This window comes from Eufriesea mexicana, unplaced genomic scaffold, assembly GCF_001483705.2.
Source record: "Eufriesea mexicana isolate 0111107269 unplaced genomic scaffold, ASM148370v2 scaffold1824, whole genome shotgun sequence".
In the NCBI taxonomy this organism is placed as follows: domain Eukaryota; kingdom Metazoa; phylum Arthropoda; class Insecta; order Hymenoptera; family Apidae; genus Eufriesea; species Eufriesea mexicana.
In genome coordinates this window covers 299,930-301,197 of record NW_016909928.1, presented here as the reverse complement: position 1 = coordinate 301,197, position 1,268 = coordinate 299,930, and the positions used below count along the sequence as shown (strand labels likewise).

Genomic DNA, 1,268 nt, shown 5'->3' with positions numbered 1-1,268 from the left:
AGCGGTGTGGTAGGTGATCTGACCTTCCTTGGGACTAGAGGTGATCTGGGATCGCGCCCTCTGTCGGAGGTACGGTTATGCGCAGGAGAACGATAACGGAACGTCCACCTCTTTCTCCTTCTCCTCTCTTCTCCTCTCTTCTTCTCCTTCTTCTTTTTCTTCTTCTTCTTCTTCTTCTTCTTCTTCTTCTTCCTCGCCTTCCTGCTCCTCTTCTTCTTCTTTCTCGAACGTCTGGTCGAACGGCATTCGGTGCCGGTGTCGAGCGAACCGCTTTCGGTGATGTGGAGCGACGAGATTCTCGAAAGAAGCGAGAGATCGCGCGTCGTACGATCGATTACCGGGAAAAATCGAAGAGAAGAGAGAGAGGGGGAGAGGGAGAGAGAGAGAGAGAGAGAGAGAGAGAGAGGTAGGGAGGGTGGAAGAGGCGGGTGTAAAAATTTCGAGTAAAACGATTCGAAGTAAAACCGTTTTAACGTGGTTAGGAGAGCAAAGCGATTAAGAGCGCGTTCGATGAATCGAGGCGAGAGGCAAGCTCGCAGAACTCTGGCATCGCAGACGCAATCGCGTGTCGACCGCTCGTTACCACCGCCGGAAGTTGTCATCGACTCGATCGAATACCTCGCTCGTGAGCAACCGACCAAGCGAGCGGAGCAAACCTGCCCATTAACTTATTATCGATTATTCGACGCTTTCAGTGCCCCGTAGTCCGCCCGAACACGTCCCAACATCGCTCCAAAGTATCTCCGATCTTCCCTTGTCATCTTCTTCGGTTCCCTTTATTAGTTCTCTTATAACGATATAGTTCCGAGAGACGGAAGCAGAAAAACGTACGAGACAAAAGGATCTTCTTCCACGTTTCTACCTTGCCCTGCTTCGTTTCGTGAGAACCTCTTTTCGTAGGTTCACAACCGATCCGGAGAGAAGCGCAATTCGATCTTCGGGCTGGACCAAAGGATACACGCGGGAACTTGCCACGTCCGCCATTCCTCTACCCGACTTTTAACCTTCCACCCTTTTTCCACTCTTCTTCCATTACGCTCTCTTCCTTTTTCTCTTCCTTCTTCTTTTTTCCTTCTTCTCAAAATCTCCACCCGACTATACACGCGCGTCAGGGTTCTTTGTACTCGCTTCCTACGCGCCTACTTTCCGCCATCGCTTTTCCAACACGAGTTTCCTCCAATCGTCCTTGCTTCCTCGCTAGCCTCTCGCTAGATCTGTTAATACCGACAGTTTATTTATCCAACGATCGGTATACTTTCACGCTGTAA

At 50.3% G+C, this 1,268-nt stretch overlaps 1 protein-coding gene across 1 annotated transcript in view; it reads right to left on the bottom strand.

The window, feature by feature from the left end:
- The window catches only part of LOC108549127 (uncharacterized), a 17,078-nt gene extending 16,476 nt beyond the window's left edge, over positions 1 to 602 (bottom strand). Inside the window, 4 exon segments of the mRNA XM_017902384.1 lie at positions 4 to 110; positions 198 to 266; positions 268 to 297; positions 543 to 602. Of these exon segments, the coding sequence (XP_017757873.1) occupies positions 4 to 110; positions 198 to 266; positions 268 to 297; positions 543 to 602 (266 nt within the window).
- Positions 603 to 1,268: the final 666 nt, after the last annotated feature.